Source organism: Drosophila pseudoobscura, chromosome 4 (genome assembly GCF_009870125.1).
Source record: "Drosophila pseudoobscura strain MV-25-SWS-2005 chromosome 4, UCI_Dpse_MV25, whole genome shotgun sequence".
Taxonomy (NCBI): domain Eukaryota; kingdom Metazoa; phylum Arthropoda; class Insecta; order Diptera; family Drosophilidae; genus Drosophila; species Drosophila pseudoobscura.
The window spans coordinates 2,695,322-2,719,845 of NC_046681.1; the positions used below are offsets into that span (position 1 = coordinate 2,695,322).

At 37.8% G+C, this 24,524-nt stretch overlaps 1 protein-coding gene across 8 annotated transcripts; it reads left to right on the plus strand.

The window, feature by feature from the left end:
• Nucleotides 1-60: 60 nt before the first annotated feature.
• DIP-lambda (Dpr-interacting protein lambda) lies at nucleotides 61-23,704 on the plus strand. 8 transcript variants are annotated; one of them, XM_033380058.1, is made up of 10 exons: nucleotides 61-241; nucleotides 8,741-9,052; nucleotides 10,525-10,643; nucleotides 11,486-11,671; nucleotides 11,874-12,069; nucleotides 15,380-15,511; nucleotides 18,755-18,874; nucleotides 18,935-19,108; nucleotides 20,248-20,511; nucleotides 21,203-23,704. In XM_033380058.1, the coding sequence occupies exons 2-10, from the start codon at nucleotides 8,947-8,949 to the stop codon at nucleotides 21,403-21,405; spliced, it is 1,500 nt and encodes a 499-aa protein (XP_033235949.1). In that variant the 5' UTR covers nucleotides 61-241; nucleotides 8,741-8,946; the 3' UTR covers nucleotides 21,406-23,704. The 8 variants fall into 8 exon arrangements, with proteins under 8 accessions (XP_033235949.1, XP_002136002.2, XP_033235954.1 ...); XM_002135966.3 differs by having other exon boundaries at nucleotides 61-221; XM_033380063.1 differs by lacking the exon at nucleotides 21,203-23,704 and adding an exon at nucleotides 20,732-21,094.
• The last annotated feature ends 820 nt before the right edge of the window (nucleotides 23,705-24,524 follow it).

The window sequence follows — 24,524 nt, forward strand, 5'->3', positions numbered from 1 at the left end:
ACGAAGGGACGAGCACGAGGGCCTTTATTCAAGCTTCCTTCAGCGACGCAACGCTATCACCGAGAGTTCTTTGCGATTTCGTTTCAGTCCCAAGCAGAGCTTGTAGCGCGACGGTCGAGCAAAATTCAGTAAATAGCTGCACGGGACCATATCAATAATTGTGAATATACCGCAAATTGCCGTCATTCTTCTTTCTTTCATAATTAGTTGACGGCAAACACGTATGCAGAACTTTTGTAAAGTTTAGTGCAAACTAATTCAATTCTGCATGGATTTACTGTTCAAGAAAGATTTTATTAAATCAGTAAACAAATGCTTTGAATATTTTCATAAATGTCAAATAAAAAACAAAATAGACGATCAGCTAGATTATTTTTGTTAAAAAAAAAATTTCCTATTTATTATGGACCTAGACAAGCTGGACGTATATAAAGATATCAAATATCAAAAAAGGGGTAACGATTTCGCTTCTGGCAGACAAGCGAATATGAAAAAATTAAAGCCAACCAGCAGTAAAATTGCATTAACAACGCGTCAGTGTTTGAAATCGAACCATTAAATTAACTCCTCTGAGGTATTTAGGCTTATCTGTAAGCTGCCCAGCTCATTACCTTTTGAAAACATTGTTGCGGTTTAGTGAATCAAGTAATTATTGTCACTAAATATTTCAGTTTGCTATATTTTCCAACAAACATCTTTTGTACATATGTATGTATTTAGAAAATAAAATCGACCTTAGAAACATTGTAATAAGTGAGAAAGATAATAATTTGTGTATCTTAGATCAATATAATATTCTTCTTCGAGAACTAAATTTTAGTAAGCCCATGAAATTGTCAAGGTTTCGTACGACCTTATCATACTAAATAACAGAAATACAACAACTAAATGAAATATTCCAAATGCAAGTTGTGGTGAATGAGAACCCATTGAATCTTCGGTGTTCGTTGAGTGAAGAATCATTCTAATTTTAATATAGTTTACCTCAGGAAAATCGACCTTAGGGAATTCGTTTATGTGTATAAAAATAAAGACTATCATATAAAAAAATGAAACCATCAGTCAAAAAAATGATTAAACTTTGAAAAAGAATAAGTTGACCCGAAGTTAATTCATAATTACATACACATGTATGTACAGTCGTGTCAGCAGTAGTGTTGTGTTGCTCATGAGTGAGTGAACAAAAAATAGTTGTTCACTTAAGTGAGCAGCTGAACATGATCCTTCCAAGCTGTTCTTTCTTGTTCACTTGTTCTTTTTTGCTAACTTGTTCTTTGTTGTTCACTTGATAATTTTTGCTCACTTCTTCTTTACTCACTTTTTGCGCAATTTTACTCCTCAAAGGAAATTTTGCGTTCTGGCAGTTGTTGCTCATATTTGCTTTTACTTTACACTTTTTGTATTACCGACAAAACTGTTTAGTCTTTTGAAAATTCAGTATGTCGTTAATTCGTAGTATATTCGATACTTCAAAAGTATAGTGAAATTTGGAATCATTGCAATTTTTTTTTTTACTTTTAAATGTTTGATTAAAATTAAAATGTAACGTATTTTATTTGTGTCAAAATCTCTGGTGTTTAGTGATCTTTGCGTGAACAGTGAGCAAGTGAGCAACTAAGCAATCTAGGTGAGCAAGTGAGCAATATGAGTGAGTTGACTCACTAACTCACTTACTAAAAAAGAACAAGTGAACATGTTCCACAAAATGAGCAATGTTTACCCAACACTAGTCAGCTGTGTCAGCATCTTTGTTCCGCTTTGCAAACAGTTTCCTAAATTTATTGATTTAATTCGATCACGTTTTTTTTCTACAAAAACCATTTACGATAAAAACCGTTGTAAGAAAGTCGTATAATTGAGAACAAGTCTTATTTCCAAAGTCACTTCTTCAAAATCTCAATATTGAATGACAATACCGACAAAGGACAGGGAATTACCCTATACATATCAAGTAAATTACAGTTCCTAAAGATATTCTAAACATTCCTTGTACGTTATACTGTTAAGTATCCGCCAACTACATTTATTTATCGTATAGTACTAACGATCCTACCGCATTGCCAGAGCTTGTTGCAGATGATGTTATTCTACAAAAGTAAAACGTAAAACTACATACATATTCTCTTTTTGAACCACACAAGTCGGTATTTCTTAAAAGAACGGCAGTATATGGTCAGCAAAACAAGTAAAATATATAGCCACAGACAAACTGACTTGTTTAACAGCCTAGAGCAATGGCATTCAACGCCTAGCTGAAATGTAATTTAAAAAAGTTAATAAATATCTATCAATCTTTGAATGTCTTGGCCAGTCCGACCATTCATTTAAATAGTTAGAGTGATCGACAAAAGTCTACGTATCCAATTTCAGAGAGCGGCCGAGCCCAGTAGGCCGAGTATTCCACCAGTCGAAACGTTGTGAGTCGCGGTACATGTGCTCAGTTAGGGTGTATGTAATCTAAATATGATATTTTTATTGGATCTGGTATCGGACCCGATGAGTGCCGATTGCTCTATATCTCTAAATCTGGATTTGTGGATGGATAATCTGGATGGATTTGTGGGCAATGCGGTTAAGATTGCAAAGCGGACTGCGCATCTCTCTCAATTTTTCTTTAGCTTGTCTGAGAGATGGAGAACCTTCTTATATCGGTCATGTTACGACCTGATCCACATTCTACAATCCGGTAGATATGAAAATACTATATGATACTGAATTTACGGTTTTCTCGAGAAAAAAAAACACACACAATTTGGTTGCTTTACTTCTTATAGTCTCTGAGAAATAGGCGTTATGTTAGACGAACGGAATTCAATAATTTTAAGGTGAAGAAAGTAAAGAGCATGAATAGTTACGTTGTACCAAAGTACAAATCGACTCCACTACCCGTTTTTCTTATTACTGTACACATGTACGGCTGTGAATAATAATTCATAAGCACATAATATATACATAGGTATGTGTTTCTGAAAATTCATAAGTATTGATTGGTAGAAGGTACCGAAAAAATTACAGAAAATTTCGTAGCACAACGCTGTCATACTTCGAATTATTTGCCCTTAAGAGTTTTACAGCATTTAAGAAGAGCATTTTCCAATTGACCTTGGGCGATATTTTTAAATGGTTTGAACCTTTTACGTATTTCTCCGACTTAACAGTATGTAAACCCTTTTTAACAAGCGGCCTGGCCTCACTGCGAAAGCACATCTGAATATTCAAAATGAATTCAAAGGCGGAAATATGCAAATGGAACTGCTGCCAGCTATCAATTTCTTTATTGTAGTGGCGTGGCAAACACAAGGTGGTGCTCAGCTGTCGTCTAGCCGCAGACTCGTTCATTCCCACCCCAGCCAAGTATGCCTTTCTTCTCTGTACTGATGGCAGAACTCGACTCATCCTCAAATTTGTTCGTGATTGCTAATGTAATTGAATTAAGTGGCGACTTGTTGATAAGGAGTAAAGTCAACAGGCACGCTCCACAACTCAATTGGCCCGGACGTGACGAAGAATTGCTTGGTGCGGGCTCTATTTATAGGAGGGCATTGCGAATACGTTTGCCTGGCCTGGCCTATATTTCGCAGTCCAGCCGCATGGTGCTTTCAGATGACAAAAGAAATGCAGTCTGTCAGGTATACACAATATAAATTCACATGTTTTTCACATTTCACGGGGCAATAAACAAAAATGTTGAATGTTTGAATTATATACATATGCATAAGAATGCTGAATATTACCATATGAATGAAGGCCATATAGTACTTATTACTCAACTACGATATCCAACTGCAGGTAATTCCGTGTAATACTCCTGCATAAGGAACTGACAATGTCTGTCTCAGACATGCAAGGGGCTGGAAAAGTTGTAGACACAATTGTGAAGAATGCCCGTCTGTCCCTGTGCAACCAAGCACCACCAGATAGGTAATCTCAATGCCCATCTAAGTAAAACTCTTTATCTTTTAGTTTTGTGCGGTAACTTGCACGGCACAACTTTCTGCACCCATTACCCGTGGAGTAAGAGGGAATATTGTGTTCGAGCAGATACGAGTACGCACGGATATAAATAACAGGAAAAAGGAAGTAAAGTGTGCATTCACATGTGTACATACATATGTACATATGTATGTACAAATGTGCATACAAACATATATTCTTGATCAACAGCAGTCGAACATAAGTGCAGTCGAACGCGTCTTTATGAACTGAAGACAATTACAGAAATCGTTATTCCCCATCTTTTTCCACCCTTCTACTTATACTTATGTATATATTGCAAGTTACGGACACCCTTGAGTTATATTATATTATAAAGGGGGCAATGAAAGTAACTTCTTCCTCGAACTTTCCAATCACGTCCTGTAAATGTCCTCATCCTAGGGTGATATCTGTCAAAATTTCGCTTCTTTTTCTCGTAAATATATACATTTAAGGGTTTTCGAAATGGTTAACGCATAAATATCATGTTGTCTAAACATTGTTTCTGGTTGGCTGCAGTTTTCTACGATTTTACAAGATTCTGTTACAATAAGTTACAATAGTTTTCGAAAAGCCTGAAAATATACTATATACGAAAAGTGCCGTTATGTTTTCATCTTAAAATCTCCTCGGCTATTAAAATTGAGTCCAAAATACTAGTCTGCCAATTCTAAGCAAGTGACTGTACTATTTGTGGAGACTGGTACATATGTCCATGGAGTCTATGCCTAGACCCTTCCATTGGCTGGCGTAGTATATAAGCTTAGACTTTATAGCATATCTGTTAAAGACTTATTAAGAAAAAACATTTGTTTTTTCTACATACATATTAATTAAACAAAACGAATTAACGAATTAAACAAACCTCTAGCAAGGTTTGCTAATGATACTCGTATATGTTGTACTTATGCATACTCGTAGGCGCTGTTCTTGATCAGTCGAGTTGAGATGGACTGTTTCGTACAGCTCGTCACATAGCTGACAGATCGATCTGAGCGATCGATCTGTTAGGGTATCAATAGCTTCGGCTTCGCAAGCCGCAAGCCGAGACTAGCCCCGCTTTCTTTTGAACTTGGCTGCAGCATAAAAAAGCCTTGTCGAAAGCAATTTCGATTCAATGCAAATTTGCGGAATGCTGACTTTCCCACAGACCCGCTATCTAACAGTATGGAATGCTTGAAAGTGTTTTTTGGTGTAACTAGTGATGCGTCGACAAGCTGGGTAACATGGAAAGTTTTTGCTCAGCAGGCCAAACTTTTATTTTATTTTCTATAAATCTCATTAGTACATCAGGCAATACTAAAAAGGTGACGAGGTTGCAGGTTGTACATACATAGGTAGATACATACATTGATTGGCAGAAGACTTAATTTTCCACTGAAATAAGATTCAAACTGCGTATTAACGATTGTACTATCTGCATATATTTCTAAAATCTTATACGGACAACGCCAACTATCCACTAAGTTTTCAGATAACATTTATACTTAGATATATGTACATACCTATGTATGTGCATATATTGTACGCTGAAGTACATACACATGCACATGTACATACATACATATGTATGTAGTGCGAGCAATAATGGTGCCTGCTCGGTTCCAAATGATACATTTTGTGCGCTGGTGCGTTATGTGTTTCATTCTTCCATCAGAATTAATTCGCCAATACAAAGAGATATAGTGTGGCGTCTGCATTTTACTGCCACACAACTGCAATCAAAGAATTTGACTACTGTTCAACTCAACTGGGTGCAGACTGCAGACTGCTGACTGCAACGGATGTGATTGTTTAAAATGTTCAAATATCGTTAAATTTCCCAGAAATAAAGCCCATACAATCACATTTGTACATAAGTACGATAAGTATATATATATAACATATACATATATAGTATGTGAATATGTACTCGCAGTTGCTTAAAGGATTTACTCCATACTTGTAACGTACATAGTATATATGGGCATATGTGCATGTATGTATGTAAATTCTACGATATTTAGACATTATGCAAGTGAATCAACAGAACAGAATGGTTGGTAAGCCCACAAGGACATACAGCTAACCGCTGGTTGATACGCATGTGGAATTTCGAAATCGCTCGCCGTCGAAATTCGTTCACCACAATTTTTAATCAGAAGTAACTGGTGTAGTACAGCATATCCGACAACCTAAAATAAAATTCAAATAAAAAGATTTCAGTCCGAAATCTCATTAAAAACAATTTCGTTTGTAAAAACAAACAAACAAACGAGCGACCAAGTAAAGGCACTGGAACATGAACATACACACGCATGGGCCGTGAGCACAATTGTTTGCTTCTGCTTGTGTTGAAGCGTAATCCCTATAGTAGCTGCGCCGACACCAGGGCCAGTTCTGCCAGTTCTGCCACATCGAACGCCCCGACCAGCACCAGCACCAGCACCAGCACCAGCACCATCTATCCCATCCACCCAGCCCCGCATGCACCACTGCCTTGAACTTGTCAGTTCGTTCGTCCGACTGAAGCCCTGGCGGCAGCCAGCCGGCCTGTTTGTCCTCCTCCTCCTGCTCCTCCCCCCCTCCTCATGTGCGCCTGCTTGTCCATTTGATGGCGAAGAGCTACCATCAATTTGCAACACTGCCTCCACTACCGACTCTCACACCAGTCGTGGGGTTCTTTATCCAGGCCTTTTGGCCCCACCCATTTTGAGTGTAAACACATAATCCATTTAAATTGTTTGTGGTTTTTCTTATTGTTTGTTTCTCGTCTTATTTTCATTGTTCTTGGTATTTTTGCTTTTTCCGCTGTCATTTCTGTAGAATCGATGTAAAAAGCTAAAGGCAATTGGGTTCATTTCGGAAAGCTCGAATACTCGACTGCTCGACTGCTCGACGTGCAATATACATATCTTCAAAAGATATTTCTTTGGAAAATGGCATGTATTCTTAGAATTGGTAATGTTCACTAATCTGGCTATCTTCACCCAGATGAATATTAATGAGTGAATATTAATTACTTTACTCAATAGTTAAGTAATTTTTGAAAGAAAGTAGCTACCAATAAAATGAGTTCATTCGATAGTTCAGTTCAATTGCAATAATATACATATCAACGTGTGTACATATGTACATATGTACGTACATACATATATACCAAGAATTATTAAACCTGAACGACAACAATTAGTTCAAAGCACTCGATGAAATGGAAGACCATTTGCTGCATGCCTATATACATACATACGATAAATGTTATGTTAATGTGTTAATAGTATGGGTCCCGAAACAATGTTTTTTTCGAAAATATTTCATGAATTTCTGAATTTTATTTTCACTGTTTTATTTTGTCCAGCTACTAACCTTTTGATATACGAGCATGTACACATTGAAATGTAAAGAACATTTTAACAGAAAGAACATTCCGCGAAGCATACCACAGAAGGTATTTTGGGCTTTTGTATGCTTGCTTTTGCTTTAAATTTGTAAAAATATTCCGTTTTTGTTGCTCTGACTTCGTCAGCGTGAACGTTGACCCTTCTAAAAGAATCTTATCGTAGTGCATCGGAGAAGGTCAGGTCCAATTGAATTTCACGAAAATTCGACTTTTCATAAAAAAATAGCAATGTTATATATAAATAGTTGTAAAATATGTATGTAAGGTTTTACCTATTTGAATGTTGAAAATTAATATAAAATTTCCCAAGCTTCCCAGATGTCAAGTTTAAGTTAATGCATCAATAAGTCATCTATATTTTTCCTTTTGCAATTAAGGCTTGTTTTGTTGTATAAAAAGCCGTTTACTTTTCATTTCCCCAATGAAAATGTTTTCGTTTTGAAAACGAAGAAATCTTGCGGAATGTGAAAACGTGAGCCCCAATTTATGTGATTTCAAAAGTAAATCAGAAAACTTTTGTGATAGTGAAAAACGGAGACTAGCCGAATGTTGGTTATTATCGATGATTTTTTTATTTATAAATAATTGTCGTTTGTTTCTTAATTGGTACCCTTAACGGACTCCAACGAATTCTTGGTATTTGACTTCATTATGTTATAAATGATGGTAGACATTTTCATATATATAATTATTTAATGATATTATTATATAAATTTGCATACATAACAAAAATGGCAAAGTTTAAGAAGCATTAAAAATATCTTCAGGTGTAGGCATTGTATCGACACGAATAAGTAAATACCATGATTAAATGTTTTTGATATCGGCGACTCCATAAAGCATATATTCTTGATCATCATCAATAGCTGAGCCATATTTAAATTTTGTATCCAGACCCCTGTGATAGCCCCGTCCCCAAAAACGACGAAAATCTGTGGCATCCACAACTTTGAAGAAAAACTAAAAACGCAGAATTGGTCGGTACCCAGTTGCGTATGCGTAATCTTAAAATTTTTGTAGCCTATAAAACTTTATTCGTAAATCTTTTGCTCACCTGCTCCAGAGGGCGCACACTGAACATACATACATCTAGATACATATGCATATATTTGTATACATATACCAGAAGGCAAGCCCCCCCGCACACCTGCTTCGCTCGTGCAACGAAAAAATACACTCGTGGGACCGCAATCTATCGAGAATTTGCGTTCAGAAAGTATTTGGCGGCCGGACTGATCAGACATTTCATTTTTGCCCACATTTGTTTGAATAAATGAAATGCTTTGTTTTATTCCTCATTTCTCATCCATTCCATCACAATGGATGCTGAACGTGGCAGGGTTCAGCCATGTTTATTTTTATGTATTATACCATTTATCATTACAGAAAATATTTTTAGATCAATATTATCGAAAAATTATACAAGGAATGCAAGCGCACGACAATAAACGTGGATGGCGATGCCGTATGAAGATATAGAGAGCAAGGGATCAACTCGAGTAGCGAGTATTTTATACATACTGCATTGAAAAGTATATACTGTACCTGAAGATCCATCGAACATCAAACGTTCAAATATTAAGACTGTTGCAATGATTCAATTAAAGTTGAGCACAAAAGCCATAGCTTTTGGCATAGTTTTGTTACTTATCAAAGGGCAAGGCGAAATCGGAGGTCATTCGTTGCCACACACACAAGGTAAATATGCATATACATACATACATACATATCTTTGTATTAAATATTCATTTAAGCCGTACAATATTTGCATAACATAGTATTATTCTAGTATTATTACCAGCGACCCTAAATATTGATTATTAATTTTTCTTAATAATAAAATCACCGACTTATAATGGACCTAGTAATATGGTTTTCAGTAAAATATTCTGTAACCCACTGAAAGATGCATATGCGAGCCAATAAATTATACACTGCTTCCGGATTTGTATGCATTTCACGTCACTCGAATCAGTCGAAGAGTTTAGGGATATATGTCTTCGTTTTTTGTATACCCGATACTCTAAGAGGATAGGGGTATATAATATTTGTGGTGTAAATGGATGTGTGTAAGCGTTTCTCATAATATAATATATATTCTTGATTTGCATCAATGGACGAGTCGATATAGCAATAGCCATAGTGTGTCTGTCCGGCTGTTCGTCCGTCCTGCTCGAGGCCTAGTTCTCAGAGACTATACAAGCTAGAGCACACAATTTTTGTGTGTGACTCCTGTGATATTACACTGAATCACATTTATTTTATTTTTTATTTAATTAACAATTATCTGCTAATAATGGGCTTAGATACTAAAAGAACTAATGATAAATAAAGAAGAGGACGAAAGAAAAGAATTTACAAGTTTTCTAAGTTCAGATGATTAAAAATATTAAGTCGTAAAATGTAAAGAGGTAGTCCCAGCGATAAAAGGCCGGCGGCCCCGCAAAGTGCGAAAATCCACTATTTCAAGACACGAGAAACCCGAAAACCCAAGTCGTGTAAAATGACCTGGTTGGAAATGGATCATTATCATAGCCAGAAGGCGCTAATTAAATTGCTTGGCTACACAACCCATCCACGCGCTTACTCATTCCGTCTCTCCCGGCTCTTCCTCGAGCAGTGTGTGCCCTCTGGCGAAGGCGAGCGTTCCCGCTCTTTTTGCCTTCAATCCACTGTGGTATCTAACGTACATTACTGATTTTACGATACCAAATTGCAGGATAATATAGGTTGAAAAATATGCCCCTTTCCTTAAAGTTAGAATATATATGATATTCGAACAAATGTACAAACATACATAATCTGTTATTATCGACATATAAGTCTTTGGCATGGTGGATATTCTATCCGATATGCCCATATTTAGATAGATGTATTTAATATGCATATACATATGTGTGCATATGTGCTTATACCTTAAAGTTACCGTGAATAAATCGACTCGCCTATTGCCGCTGATCAAGATAGAAATAATTTGAGAGGTCGAAGACGGCTCCTGTGGATTCAACTTCTACTTACCCACTTAAGACCTTTTAAAGTATAATTGATATGGAAGGGTAAAAATTATATTTAAAAAACTTAACATTTATTTCCGCACAATTTCCCAGAGTAGAGAAATTAATATATAAAAAAACCTGCCCTTAACATTTATTTCTGTTCTAAAATTAAAGGACATAGCGAACCAGATGAAATCGTCCCTGAGTTTTTGGCGCAATTGACAAATATTACGGTACCCCAAGGACGAGACATTTCCTTCACATGTGTTGTTGACAATTTGGGCCAATATCGGGTATGTATAATGTTTTTCATTAAGTCGATAAGTATATGTATGTATACATACATATATCCATTAATAAATAGCTGAAAGATTCGTCAATTCAAATAAATATATCAATTATTGTAAAATAATATTAAGAGGAGCATTAAAGATATCATATTTTATGGCGTCAGATGGCGTGAAGACTAGAAAAGAAGTGGAAGTACTAATAGTGAATTAAGCTGAGGGGGCGGTGATCGAGAGGCATGTCAAAGGATTCTTCATACAGAAACAAGGGGCTTTAGCATTTTTCTGTTCAATGCTACATGAGCATGGGTCATAGTAGAAGTGTTACCCTAAAGCGAATTATGATCATTTTTATGTTTGGATCGAAATTCGAATAGAACTGCTAATGGACGCAGAAAATGCAAAACCTGTTTTTTAATTGAGGTTTAAATATTTGAATACATGATTTTGCTTTGTTTTTGCAACAATCTAAACTAAATTTGAGAGCTTACAAAGAAGTTCGTATTGACGAAAAAAACCTTATGCATTCCCGTACGTACAATAAAGTACAATGTACAGACTCATCGATTGCTTAGAGTTGTGAGCTAGTAAATACCTGTTGTATGTTTGCCTGCTTATTTGGTGTGTGACCTTTGCTAATGCAATAATAACACGAAAATCGCCGCGCCATACACATGCATTTAAGCCTTATGTACTCTGGTTATATTATATTCAGATCCACAGGCTCTGCGCTCAGCTTAAGACTGTTTGAGCAAGGGGGTGCTGTGCTGGAAATATGCTGCCCCATATCGAAAACGACGTCGTGGCAGTGGCCGTGTGTGTATCTGTCTATGTTCTTACAATTTCAGGTGGCATGGATTAAATCTGATTCAAAAGCAATACTTGGTATACACACACACATGGTCTCACTAAATCCCAGATTATCTGTGACACACAACGGCCACAACACCTGGAAACTTCACATATCTCGCGTACAGATAAATGACTCCGGCAGCTACATGTGCCAAGTGAATACGGATCCCATGAAGAGCCTTGTAAGTGCATGTCTGTCCCACTATGTTCCCATAGGGCTTATCCTTAGTCCTTAGTCCAAAGGTGTCCTTACCCTCAGTGCCTGTGTGCTATGTGCCAGGGAGAGAGTCCACCTGGGCAGTCATACTCTGCAGCATTAAACAGCTCAGACGGTGTACAGCTTTTCCATTCGCTTATTACGAATCATACTTTGTTTTTTCGCAGTCAGGCTATTTAGATGTTGTTGTGCCACCGGATATTCTAAATCACCCAGACCATAATCTCGAGGAAGGCGTCAGCACTGAGGGTGGCAGTATTGTACTCGTGTGTAGTGCGACTGGCGTACCCGAGCCGAAGGTGCAGTGGCGGCGTGAAACAGGAAAGGATATTATACTTCGAGCGGAGAGCAGAGATAAACAAGGTGTGTACACATGCATACGTATCTCAGGGATATTTAGCTTCTTGGCTTCACTATTTCTTAACTTCACAGAGCAGTAGTATAGAAAACTATTTGAATACCCGTTAGTTCGATTAGACAATTACTTGTGACTAAGTAAGTATGACACATATAATTTGGTTGAGGTCACCCTTTTGAGTTTGGGAGTGGTCCAACAATAACAAAATCAGCGCGTCGAGTGGTCTAGTCGAGCAGTGATCATACATGAATGTGATCAGTGAACATGAATGAAACTTCGTAAAGAGAAATTAAAGTGGGCGGGACGGTAAAATGGACGTAATAAGCGGGAAATCTTAAATGTTCGAAAATTTCACCCCGTTGTAAGCTGCGGCAAAAGCCGCGACTCTACTTGTATGCCCGCTACTCAGCCAGTATATATTTGAGCTTATGATTTGTGTAATTTATACAATATATTTTATGTATCGTTTGGTATCGCTGTACGCAAACACACAAATTAATTTTTTGCAAAAATGTAATTTTTTAGAAATAGCTCTATTTTGTTTGTTTTTATTATTTTTTTTTTTGCATTTTGCATTTTGCCTTTGTTGGGGCCTTAGAAAAAAAAAACATAATTCATTAAAAAATGGTCAAGCCGCAAATCTATCAGAAAACATCGGTCCGGTTCGAGGCGTAAAAATTGGTTGTCATAAAGTTTGGAGGTTTTACAACAATCAATTGTATCGAACCATGTAAAAAAGCCAAGCGGTGCTAGTCTCGTAAAGCAGGATGCTGTAGCGGAATATACATCCATATTTTATATTGGACGTTGACATGCAATGACTGCATCTAACAAGAGGCGATGCAATTACTGCACCGTCAAGTGGCCCGTGTGACACCAGCAGAAGGCTGTTACGCGCGGATCCCAGGCAAAACGCAGCCCTCCTCCCGCCCAACCGACCGAGGGGCGCTGCCGCATGACGCGCGGTGCGTAGCCGAACCAAACGCGAGCATGCAAGAAAGATAGATATTAGACTAACCTTCGAGGAAAATTAGCACTAAACTTATTAAGAAATTAAGCATGCAATAAAATACAAAATACAAATACCACTACAATTACTAATTACTAGAGAGGTGTGTAAGGATTAGTAATTTAATAAGAGGAAGAGAATTAGTGGAGGATATAATATGGTAGAGGGAATTATAGTCCGAGCATAAGACCCTAAACGGTTCATGCAAGGAATAATTCGATCTACAAAGTGGAAGGAACAACGGTATAAAGTTTCTAGTCAGTCTAATAGGAATCGTGAAGTTTATGCGGCTCAACAGATCAGGGCTGTCTATGTCACCCCTGATCAAGTTGTGCATAAATATCACACCAAGCATTTTTCTACAGTTAACTAAGGATGGGAGGTTTACTAATAATAGTCTACTAGAGTAAGATGGGAGTCTTACACCCGCATCCCAGTTAAGGCCCCGCAGAGCAAAGAGTAAAAAGTTTTTCTGTACTGATTCTATACGGTCCTGGTGTACTTTGTACTGAGGGCACCATACACAGGAGCCGTATTCTAAGATCGGACGAACAAGCGAGGTATAGAGAGTCTTTGATATATAGGGGTCGTCAAATTCCTTTGACCACCTCTTTATAAACCCAAGCACGCCCATGGCCTTATTTACCATGGTAGAAATGTGTTCGGAAAACTTTAACTTGGGATCTAACATAACACCCAGATCATCCACCAGGGTAATTCTCTCAAGAGAACCCCCAAATAGGGTGTAGGGAGCCAACAAAGGGTTAGAACGATGAAATGTCATAACTTTGCATTTCGAGGCATTAAGGTGTAACAAGTTTGCACAACACCATGACTGAAAGCTATTTAGATCGGATTGCAAGCGAGAATGAAATGAAATGTCCTTGTACTGGACACAGAGTTTAACATCATCCGCATACATAAGTACTCGAGAGTATGTTAATACTGAAGGCAAGTCACTATAAAGAGTGTGAAGAGTAAGTATGTAGAAGAAAACTCCACACAAATAAGAGCATATTTCAAATGTATCACGCATGCGGGTTTCACTGGCACAAAAATTGTTGCTCCCGTTTTCAAATAACGCCGCTATATCGCCAGATTTCCCTTTTAAAAATGGGAACATTTTCATCGCGGAAAAAAAGAAAGGGGAAAAAAATAGATGACTAATTTATGCTTTAACAAAGATTTGACACCTTCACAAGGCAATTCAGCTTATGGCATCTTTGTATATTGTATAATTTTATTTGAACCCAACCTGAAATTTGCGTTTGAATAATTGGTCAGGGAAACGCGACTTTCCGTTTCCGTTCTTTCCATTGTATACAGCAACCCATTAGATCGAGTCCCTCTGCCGATCGCATAAACTTCTCAATCTAATCACCCATGTCTTAGCCTAAGCGACAATTACAATTCTGATAAAATTCGGGTCTAAGAAAGCAACGAAACTTCGCGGTCTTTCTTATTGTGATCCGTTATATATATATGAAACAAGTTTTTTTCGTTGGCTAAAATTGCAGCAAGGTATTTTTGAAGAAGTAGATTTGTGCAAGCCCAGAAATGCCATACTGAGAGGCAGAGACAGGCCTGAAGTGCCAATTTATGAGTCCTCGCAATATTCATAATAGAGAATGCTTTCAGAGCGGAAGGACAAAAAGAGCTATTGTATTGACGCCGATCATTGTTAAATTTAAGGACTCACAATGTATGCAGTTTTAAAGAGGATCTGCAACTTTTGTAGACTTTTGGTTAAAGGGAAGAGTATTCAAGCAACGGTACAGCAATTCGTTGATCAGAAGAGGCGCAAGAGTAGCAAAATTAAAAATATACAAATTATAGATATACCTGTAAATACCGAAAATTACTGAGCAATATTACTTAAAAATTGTTTTCGGGGAAAATAATTACTTTTTTTGAGCAACTCGAATTTTAAAATTGTCCATTAAACCAAGGAAAACATGAAGACCTAACTTATTCATACTCTCACGACGACCCAAAACTATTTTATATCACAGAGAGATATTTGTATCAAACTGTCTCAGACATATGCCCACCCTAGTTAGAAGTTATGATTTTGCAACGTGGATTGGGAAAACGCGCCACTGTGTCAAATGGCACACATCCATGACATCCAACATTTTCGAAGATACGAAGATACAAGATTGGAGAACTTGAATCAGATCGAATCAGTGTTATAGCAAGAATAAAACGAATAAAACGAATAAAACGAATAAAACATACATACACTCTTTGAAGTTTTTGGATTACTAAAGCCTATTCGAATACATTTTTATCTTTTATTGTAACAGCACTGAAATCCGTGGACGGAGAAAGACTCACTTTGACAAATGTCCAACGTACAGATATGGGTGGCTACAATTGCATTGCTTCCAACGGTGTGCCGCCTTCAGTGAGCAAGAGATTTGACGTACACGTAAACTGTAAGTTGATATTAAAAATAATTATAGGTAATCTAATATAAAAAGATCTCATGTCCCTGTGTGTCGTTATACACGGATTTTGAAACAGACCTACGAAAAATACTATGTTACAGACCTATTGTTGACCTAGTGTTGTCTAGGACATGGGCATTTCCATCGGAGGGTCCACCGGAACAAGAACATTAAAAGTCAATAAAACCCGATTAAAATATCATTTCATTGACTCTCATGTGAAAAGAAAATACAATCCGAGCATTCATTTTGAGGTGTTTGTTAGTCACGTTTTTGTGCAATGTTATCTCATCGTTTTTGGAAATAATCAAAAGCATTTTAAAGAGACTTTGATGCACAATATTCTAAAAAAGAACCGCGCCACGAATTATAGGGCCGGCAAGAGGTGGAATAGTCCAATGAGAGATCCATTTTATTTTGATTTTTTGTACTTTAAAGCCCCAGTGTAAGAGCGTACATATTTATGCATGTGTGTATGGTTTTTGCATTAAAACATTTGCATAAATTATTACAGACTCTAACTATAGAATATGATACAAATTAAGTACTTTACATTATCATAGATTATTAAATATTTTTTAATTGTTGCACTACGTGTTTTAAAGTCTGCTCCATAAACTCTAATATTCGTGCAAGTGTAAAAGACATGCGTTTGTGTTGCACCCACTTGATTCTGCTCCACAAAAATAGATATAGAGGGCCAACTTCAAATGAAACTGCTGCAATAGCATCCCTGGGGGTGATGACTGAACATGGCGATGGTGTGCCACAAGAACACAAATCAACACAATGACATCGTAAAGTCAAATTCAGAATTCCAATGGTGAAAACTTTTGATAGTTGGATTTCAGCCGAGAGCTGGGTCCAATTCCATCGAAACGAATGATTCAATCATACGATTTATGTACTTACCGCAATATATGTACATACCATACCCCTCATAGTACATAATCGTATCCAACTAAAACGCAAAGATAGTTTTAAAAAAACGTAACTTTATATTTCCAAGAGCTGTTGATTCCGCATGATATTTGGAATAGTTGGTACATAGTAATCGTACATGCATACAGTCGTGCATTTAATGCGTGCCTATATACTCGTATTAACACTAGTGCAACTGTTGGTGTACTATGACTGGCGTGCATACATACTTACATACACACACACACACACACACACAAATGCATGCTTACTAAACTTTGCCTATGTGTGGGTGTGTCAGTGCCTAGTGGCATATGCAATCTGAAGGACCGTGATTGTGCGAAACTAAGCCGAACAGAACAGGCAGAGAGGGTTTGAATAGTTTGTGTGCTGTAAGGCATACAAGGCAAACATAACAACTACGACTACAGATACAACTACAGCTACAACTACAAATACAACTACAACTACAACAGCACAATTTTTTGGCCATGTGTCTACGTCAAAATCAGTAAAATGCAAATTCAATGTTAACAATTGTAGAAATGTCCAAGCCATCCGCCGTCCGAAATAACCAATCTGCTGTCTCCGAACTGTCGTGTCATTTCTAGATCTTAAAAGCTGGCATTCACCACTGCAATTTGCAAACAATGCAGGCAACGCCGGTTTGTGTGTTGGTGGCGAAATTTTCTGGGAACTGTGTACTCGGTGTACTCCGTGTACCCGGTAAACCCGGTATACCCGGTACCAGCAGAATAGAGTACAGTACAAAAAATTGAAAAATCTCCAGCTAATATTTATTAACTAATAGCGGAGAAGCGGCTGGATATTCATTTATATTATTACGTTTTATTGTTGATACAAGAAGACAGTATAAATTCTTAATGTTGATAACTTGGAAAATTGTCACTCGATATTCAAGTTGACGTAATGACAGAATATAAATTCCTGTACTGAATGGTAAGAAACCCCGCTGCGTTCAATATTACAGGCGTATTTCCTTACGAGCAAACATAAGCCATTGCTTCAATAGAGAGGCTTTAAAAATCGTTCATTGCCAAGTTCCAAGAGGACCAAATTTATTTTGATGTACGGATCATTGAGCTTTAATCCATTTTATTTATGACTTTAAATTATTCTTTGGTAAGGCACACACCACTGTAGCGCAACGGCGACCAACAGCAGAAAAAAGCACACTCGTAATCCTTTGTCCGCATCGGAGCAGATTTAACAATCGTCACAGTCATACACGATACACACAGACACTAGCGCAGTACGAAGTTGCGAAAACAGCAGCCCGCCCCAGCAAGCTTTGACTGCGACCACGCCGCCGATGCTCTCGGTCCCGCGCGTCCTTAGCCTGTCGGTGTAATCTGCCGGGAAAATTACATAAAACTCATCAAACGCCTTACCAAACCCACTGATTACCGCCAAGCGGAGCACCACCGCACTACCAATAATATTTTGGAAGGCAAGCTTATCAGGCGCTGTAAAGCAAGTGCCACCATCGCTGAGCGCGACATTGTTGCAGATCTGAAGCATCGAAGGGTGGGGTGAAGTACATACATACATACATATGTATACATACATACGTATGTATGTATTATTAGGGGCATGTCGCATCGTATTCAAATTCATTATTTTTGAAAAGTTTTTTATTGAAATTAATGGAACAGAATAATTTGTTTTCCCGCGTGTTATCAATTTCGTATTATTTTCGGGCTTAATACAAAATTAAGAACAAATTAGAATTATTGAATTGAAATCTGAATGCATTGGAAAATCACGCTGCCATAATTATTGAGTTTTCAACGATTATAATATAAATTTGATATACATGATACACATTTATAAATGTAATAAATAATCAGTCAAGACTAGGATAATTCTGCATGATTCTGCATTTGCGGTTTTCACGTGTCTTCCTTATTTTGGATATCCGGATCCGGATATCATTCTGCGAGGGGGACAAGTGGGAAGTGGACAATTTTCAGGACACACTTACATACATAAGTACATAAGTACATAAGTACACAGATCCGGCCACGGGCGGACGGACAGACATGGCTATCTCGACTCGGCTCCTGATGATGATCAAGATTATATGCATGTACATAGATATGTATTTTTATAGCTTTTCTGCCATAGCCTAGTCGGTCAGTCCCGTCCCCTAATTAAAGGAACTACTTCTCATAGTACACATATACTTATTTCACAAAGAATAATTGATTTTTGGATTAATGATAATGTTATACATAACGTACATGAATAAGAATATACGGGTTTTTAACAAAAACAACATACGTTTAGTTCCACCTACAATCAAAGCCGTCAACCAGCTGGTCGGCGCACCTGTCGAAAGGGAGGTAACATTGGAGTGCATTGTAGAAGTATATCCCAAGCCCCTGAATGGATGGTACCGCAATGAAGGTAACTATAGAATTGTCGGACTCATGTTCTGGTACCCATTAAAATCGAAACACGTTTTAGGTAATGTCAAACTGCATAACGGGAACAAGTACAACATATCTGAAGAAATGATTAACCTATACACATGGCATCTTAACCTAACCATCCGGCACCTGACTAAATCCGATTTCGGCGCCTACAGTTGCTCCAGTGTTAATGCCCTTGGAAAGAGTGAAACTCGCATTAGACTGCAAGGTAATAAGGGAAAGACCTTTAACTTTTCAACAGCATCGAATGCTGAAGCATCATATCATAGCACAAAAGCTTGCAGGGGAATGTATTACATGCTTTCTTATATGCTAGTCTGGACGCGGGCAGGGGTAAGCCCAATAGTTCTTAAAATTCGAAGCTATCAATTCATTTGAGAACTAAATAAGTGGGAGAATACATACGTACGTATAGAGAGCAACGCACATATGTGTCTGCGTCGTGTGTATAATTCGTTCGGTTTCCGTGCAATAAATCAACTAGGATTTCCGTCGCTCCATTATTTTTATCGAACTCATTTAAAGACGACTGTAGCCTTTTCTTTATCTTCCATCTACGTAGTTCGTCCTCGTCTTCCATTCCAACGTCAGCCAGCAAGAGATGGAGAAGAGAATATAAGCATGAATTATAGCACAATCAGCGCACCCTATCTCCCTCACACCAGAGCTGCATCAGCATTGCCGGCGCAATTTCAATTTCCAGTTTTAGTTTAAGATAGACGATAGACAGCAGCCAAGGATAAGCTTAAAGGTTTTCAGTTAGATCTTTCTAAGAATATTTCACTTTTGCAGCGGAAACGCAGACACTCAATGATAGCCACCCCCCAGAATTCTTATTCGCGTCACTAAATCACTCATGAATTTAAAACAAGGATAATTGTCATTGACAGTAACCAAGCATCCAATCTTGTTCATTACCATTCACGTTTGAACTGACTAGAACAAAAAAGCTTCGTATAGTAAGTAGACTTTTTAGATAACATCAAATTGTTATGGTACCTAAATTATGGATATTAGCCTGATCTGGCACATTTCGGTGAATGATCTGGCCCATTTGATGAATTATTATTATGCTATGTGCAAAGTGTCGCCCTAAAATGGGTAGGATGGCTTGTTCTTCTAGTAAATGAAACTTTCGCAAAGATTCAACGCATACATTTGTAAGAAGCAGTTCTTAGCCTCCAGCGAAATTTAAATTTCGGGTCTGCTTTAAACAATGATATAGAAAACTACCAACCCCGTGCGCCTTGGCATGGCCCTCTGATACTCCGCGGGCTTATTTTTCCCTTTAGTTCCATGAAGAAGAAGAAGCAGTCGGTATTTCATAATTGGTGCAATTTCTTCCAGAATTACGATTACCGCCCAAGTCGACAACGACGCCAACACCTCACGTGCACACAACGGCTAAACCGCGTCGGAAGCAGCAACCCGGCCACAACAAGGGACTGAACGAAGTGGTGCGTGCCAAGGAAACCCATTTCTCAAATCAAATGCAGCAGGAGAACGACGTATTCGGCGGTGGGATTGGTGTGCCCCAGAGCGCCAACAGTGGTAATGCTGGTAGCGTAGTTGAGAGTGGAAACGTCAACGGCATGATAAACGGAGCGGAAGGTAAGTTACGATTTAGAAAATTCCACAAGTACATACTGCAGCAGCAGGACCAGAAGCAGTCGAGAATGTAGTCAGGCATAATCGGCAGTTACAAACACACACATTCAATCCCCCCCACCGGACCAGCCGACAGAAGTCTTCATACATGCATACATACATATATACATACACACATACATCGTACTCACGTACATACTTACATATACCCGTACTATCCCAGCAGCGCCCACATGTCTTTGCTCAGCTGTGGGACTATGACTTGGGGCAAATATACGAGTAATGTGGCTACGCTCCTGTTACCGATTTCTTCGTAAGGAGCTCTTGGTGGTTTTCACTAACTTTTCGATCTTCTCTTGCGTCAGGAGCAAGTGCAACGAACAGGAAACCACAACATGCCCAATCTTATAAGAAACTGAGTATGGGAAGTGAACGAAAGGGGCTTTCTAAATCTCTTTCTATGTAGTAGCTCCCTTTCAATACTACGAATACTACTCGGGGTTTCATACATTTGTACAGAATACCTTAAGATCAACTGTTAAAGTTTCAGTTTCAGAGCAATAACCATTAAAACTAGACCACTTAATGCTTCTGTGTTACTTGATTAAATACAACACTTTCAGAGCTGCACTATTAGTCAACTCGCTCATTTAAAATGTAGTCGTCTGACTGTGTTTTATATATTCATTTTCAGTACATACACAACTACCTGCACGTAACGGATATGAAAAGACGCATAAGTCGCCTGGCGTTGTACCATCACCCCGTTCACCCTGGAACTTTGCGAGTGCGGGGTCGCAGCTGCTTGCCAGCACTACGATAGCGACAAACTCTCTGGTGTTTTTTCTTCCCTGCGTGTTGTCTGTGTGTACGAGTATGTACTATATAGTAATTTAAAAGCACGCTACCCAAGAAATCTCCGATACGATGCTACCAATGGAAGGGGACAGGACAGCTCTGCAGCTCTGCAGCTCTGCAGCTATGCAGCTGCTCAAAAACCGCCGATGCAACTTCTGCTTTTAAGTTACGAATAGTTCTGGGTCTGTCGTTGTTGGTCAGTGTAGATCCGGTGGTTGTGCAGTACGTAGTTATCAATTGACTCGTCTGCCACAAACTTAGTTTGTCTTATTAGCTAGACAAAGAAAATCGAATATACAAACCTACATACATACAATATATTGTACGTAATGTAAGTTGGAAGCATTGCTACAGGTTTTCTAACATTAACGTAGTACACGCACACTAAGAGAGTCTACTAAAGAATCCACATACTACATACATATTTACATTTTATTTCGAGTTACTGAGGTACTTCCACGCAGCAATTCCAACTTTTCCATTTCAAAATAGTACAAACAATTTGAAAAATTTTAAGAATTGGGTGAGCTTTGTTTGAGTTTTCTTATCAAGTACAAGAAAATTTCCAAATAGATGCAAACATATTTCTGGTAAGCCAGTATCCATTTTACTGCATTTCCGTTTGGCTTAAATGTAATAAATACGGGTCTAAAGCCCACAAAGCGTGGAAAAATCCTTTAATGGACCGCGGTTTATCAAGAATTTATGTGCAGAAATTATTTGTCGGTCAGACCTTTTTCGACTTACCCACTGGAATGTTATTAATAGGCGCGATCACCAGCAAAATGTATTATGCATCATGTCTAAGGTGTCATCTATCATGTTTTGGGTGCTGGTGAACGCCTATGATTCATTCCTTACTATCTCGCAGTCGTAAATAAAATCGGATCTGAACCTATCGACATTAGCTTCGCGACTCGACCCAAAAAACAATCACGCCAAATTGCAGTCATTTTTCGTAAGTTCTAAGTGTTGACATTGATTCATGATTTTGTATTATTCTGGCGATTCTGATTCTTCACGATGTAGTGCGCATTTTATTTGATATGTCAATTCTCGATAAAGACCAACAGCAATGCATCATGCATCAAAATGGAACGTAATCTTTTCAAGCTCCACTTCTGAAAATCTGGTACATGGTACATGGTTTATGCATAGTAATCGCTAATCATGCGCGTTCAAAACTTCCGAAACTGAATCTTTTACACTAGAGTTAATAGTCTCACCAATTGCCACATATTTTGTCGTTGCCGTGTATTAAATTAACTTGTTTAAATGAAAATTAGCCATTATTTTATATATTACACTTTTTTAACCCTACTCCTTATGGAAATGGTATGTTCAAGATTAGCGGACCCGCTAAAAGATGTACAATAAAACTATCTTCTCTATCGTCTCTATACTTCACTGATATTGCTACTAATAATACTACTACTAAAAGCGATTTGTTTCACCAAATTCGGCACGGTATGAATTCAAAAGCCTTAAGCGAAAATTCCTGAAAAACACAACTTGTTCAATATGTGAGATCCCTAGGCAGGGATGAAAAAGTTACTGTTTTTATACAACTATAAAAACTAATAGGCGTCTGATATTCATTATAGTTATTATTATTACAACAATAGTTCTATTCGTTCTATTTTGTGCATAGTACATAGTACATTACATTATATTATTTTTTGTGACCACAATTTTTTTATGATTAATGTCAACCTATTTAACCAACTGCACAATTAATGTTCTCTTATTGTTATTTGGTGTTATTGTTTTCTATATGTCGGCGAATAGTGAATTCATTAACTTCTTCGGAATATCCAATGTTTATCCTGCGGAAAAATTGACAAGTAATTCAGTTTTCAGCAATTTTTCTCGTTTGACTTGGGATTGTTTGCAAGTGCAGAAAATGGAAAACAATTTTTGATATTTCAGTCAATAATAAATATAATAAAATGTTATTGGATAAAACAAGACTTTATAATAGGCTACCTAAGCTAATAACGGAACAATAATAACTTACAAATTTATGTAACAATGGTGAGCTTATTTGCTCACATTAGATAATGTACAGTAATCCAATAATACATACCACACAATGCAATGCAGAAATGTCTTCCGATACAAATGAACAATATGCATATAATAGAACATAAGCCCTATGAATAATACTAGGTACTAAAAAAACAAATATCAAAATTACATGATTAATGTTGGAAAATGTATATTTAAGCAAATCGTTATTTTCCCTTAGTCATTGTAAATATGGTTATAAACAATAAGCATTGCATGTAACATACAAACATATGTGCCGGCTCATTTTCATCTCACACAAAAATATGTATATCTGAACAATGTCTTTGGAATGCTCATTCAAACATATTGAGACAAACTTAGTAAGTACATAAACACGATTATATTAAACCCTGCTTAAGAGCAATGACAACAAAGCGATTCCGGATACGGGTCCGGAAAAACTTGTCGAAGATATTTCAACGGTGACCGCGCCCATGGGTCGATGGGCTGGTTTTGTACCAGGATCCGCTCGTTACGTGTTGTCGCTCCAGTAAGATCTTCTTAACAGGAGTGTCAGAAAGATTTCAATCATTTTTTTCATGCAAAATTAATTGATTATGTTACAGCAACTGGCCGTTACAAAAAATGACTGCAAATACCTCGATTAAATTTATGGACACTTGTGAACGATCAAACTGCTATTTGAGTATACTTAAACGCTCCATTTAGGCCGTGCAGGACCGTCAAGCTTCACGGTTAGGTTTGGTTTCGAGTACGTACTCGATTCGCAGCTCGGCGTCAATATTTCAGCACAGTACAGTGCCATAGCCATAGCGAGCCTATACACATGAATGTAAATACGAATATGTGTTTATGTGCACATGTGTCTGTACGCTATAAACTGCGGTGGCCATGTTTCTGTGATGAAGTTGGCTTTGAATTTACATAAATGTATGCAATCGAGAACGCCACGCCAAAGTGGCTGCAGGAGCATCGGCATCGGCAGTGCCATTGCCACTGCCACTGCCACTGCCATTGCAAAGCTAGCTCTAGTCGCCAGTGGCCCATGAACACAATGAAACGGTGATGTGATGGTTCGCCTGGACTGGACTGCAGGACAGGGAACTGCCAGTCGTACGATTATTGGG

Coding starts and splice junctions, on each gene's coding strand:
- DIP-lambda (XM_033380058.1), top strand. CDS start 8,947: ATGATTCAATTAAAGTTGAGCACAAAAGCCATAGCTTTTGGCATAGTT. Junction 10,644..11,485: donor ACAATTTGGGCCAATATCGG/GTATGTATAATG, acceptor TTACAATTTCAG/GTGGCATGGATTAAATCTGA. Junction 18,875..18,934: donor TGGATGGTACCGCAATGAAG/GTAACTATAGAA, acceptor AACACGTTTTAG/GTAATGTCAAACTGCATAAC.